Source organism: Dromiciops gliroides, chromosome 3 (genome assembly GCF_019393635.1).
Source record: "Dromiciops gliroides isolate mDroGli1 chromosome 3, mDroGli1.pri, whole genome shotgun sequence".
NCBI lineage: Eukaryota > Metazoa > Chordata > Mammalia > Microbiotheria > Microbiotheriidae > Dromiciops > Dromiciops gliroides.
Window position 1 is genome coordinate 664089834 of NC_057863.1, and position 2392 is coordinate 664092225.

At 39.1% G+C, this 2392-nt stretch overlaps 1 protein-coding gene across 1 annotated transcript; it reads right to left on the reverse strand.

The window, feature by feature from the left end:
- Window positions 1–344: 344 nt before the first annotated feature.
- LOC122748424 (zinc finger protein 420-like) lies at window positions 345–2036 on the reverse strand. Its single transcript, XM_043994059.1, has one exon. The coding sequence runs from the start codon at window positions 2034–2036 to the stop codon at window positions 345–347; it is 1692 nt and encodes a 563-aa protein (XP_043849994.1).
- Window positions 2037–2392: the final 356 nt, after the last annotated feature.

The window sequence follows — 2392 nt, forward strand, 5'->3', positions numbered from 1 at the left end:
GAATGGCGACCCTGATGGGACTTATGGCTCACTTATAATTTTTCATATAGCTCACAGTTATAGAATTTACAGATTAGGAAAAGTTAATTTTTTTCACATTAGTCAAGTCTTTTCTCCACAGTGCATCCTCTGAGAAAAAGATATGTCTGACTAAAATCCTTCCCACAATGGGTTCATATAGAGCCACTCATAAAAATAAATTCTCTAATTTTGAGCAACCTCTAAATGACAACTGGAGCCCATTTCTCATTTATATAGGGATAAGATTCCTATATAATATGAATTCTCAGGTGGAAAATGAGAGAAGATTATTGACTGAAGGTTTTACCACATTGATTATATTCCTAAGGTTTCTCTGCAGTGTGGATTCTCTGATGTACAGCAAGACTGGAGCTCACCGTGAAAGTTTTTCCACACTGAATACATTCATAAGGTTTTTCTCCAGTGTGGATTCTCAGATGTCTAACAAGATGGGAGCTGTGTGTGAAAGTCTTTCCACACTGATTACATTCATAAGGTTTCTCTCCAGTGTGGATTCTCTGATGTGCAGCAAGACTGGAGCTCACTGTGAAAGTTTTTCCACACTGATTACATTCATAAGGTTTCTCTCCAGTGTGGATTCTCTGATGTCTAACAAGATCAGAGCTGTGTGTGAAAGTCTTTCCACACTGATTACATTCAAAAGGTTTCTCTCCAGTATGTATTCTCTGATGTCTAACAAGATTGTAGCTCATTGTGAAAGTCTTTCCACACTGATTACATTCATAAGGTTTCTCTCCAGTGTGGATTCTCTGATGTGTAGCAAGACTGGAACTCACTGTGAAACTTTTCCCACATTGATTACATTCATAAGGTTTCTCTCCAGTGTGGATTCTCTGATGGGCAGCAAGACTGGAGCTCATTGTGAAAGTCTTTCCACACTGATTACATTCATAAGGTTTCTCTCCAGTGTGGATTCTCTGATGTGTAACAAGACTGGAACTCACTGTGAAAGTTTTTCCACACTGATTACATTCATAAGGTTTCCCTCCAGTGTGGATTCTTTGATGTCTAACAAGATGGGAGCTGTGTGTGAAAGTTTTTCCACACTGATTACATTCATAAGGTTTCTCTCCAGTGTGCATTCTCTGATGTGCAACAAGACCAGAGCTCTGTGTGAAAGTCTTTCCACACTGAATACATTCATAAGGTTTCTCTCCAGTGTGGATTCTCTGATGCTTAATAAGACTGGAGCTCACTGTGAAACTTTTTCCACACTGACTACATTCATAAGGTTTCTCTCCAGTGTGGATTCTCTTATGTCTAACAAGATGGGAGCTGAGTGTGAAAGTCTTTCCACACTGATTACATTCATAAGGTTTCTCTCCAGTGTGGATTCTCTGATGTGCAGCAAGACCGGAGCTCATTGTGAAAGTTTTTCCACACTGATTGCATTCATAAGGTTTCTCTCCAGTGTGGATTCTCTGATGTGCAACAAGGCCATAGCTCTGTGTGAAAGTCTTTCCACACTGAATACATTCATAAGGTTTCTCTCCAGTGTGGATTCTCTGATGCGTAGCAAGATTAGAACTCCTTGTGAAAGCCTTTCCACACTGATTACATTCATAAGGTTTCTCTCCAGTATTGATTCTCTTATGCGTAGCAAGACTAGAGCTCCTTGTAAAAGCCTTTCCACACTGAACACAATCATAACATTTCTCCCCAGTGTGGATTTTCTGATGTGCATCAAGATGGGAGCTCACTGTGCAAGTCTTTCCATACTGCTTACATTCATACAGTTTCTCTTCACTGTGGATTCTCTGATGTTCAGCAAGTTTAGAACTCCTTGTGAAAGCCTTTCCACATTGATGACATACACACAGATTCTCTCCAGTGTGGAATCTCTGATGTGCAACAAGACTGGATCTTCCTGTGGAAGTCTTTCCACATTGATAACATTTATAAACCTTTCTTCCAACGTGAATCTTCTGATGCCTAATAAGATTTAAGTTGCAACCAAAGGCATTTCCACAGTGAAGACATGCATATCTTTTCATTTCATGATATAAACTAGGATGGCAAGGAAGAGATGAGTGATGGGATGTGATTTTTTCATATTCCTTATATTCAACAGGCTCCTTTCTAATGCGAGATTTCTGAAGAGTAATGAGTTTAGAGTTCTGACTGAAGGCTTTCCTATCCCTTTTACTTCCATAAAGCATTTCTCCAATATAACTTTTCTGATTTCTAATGACATCAGAATTCAATATCATGGCCATTTCCACATGACTCCCTGGATACGTTTGCATTTCAAAAGACTTCTCCTGAGCCTTAAAATGGTCTAGTTGTTTAGGAAAGCATTTATTATTACCTTCACTGTCCTGAAAAGATTCATTCCATGAGGTCATTCTTT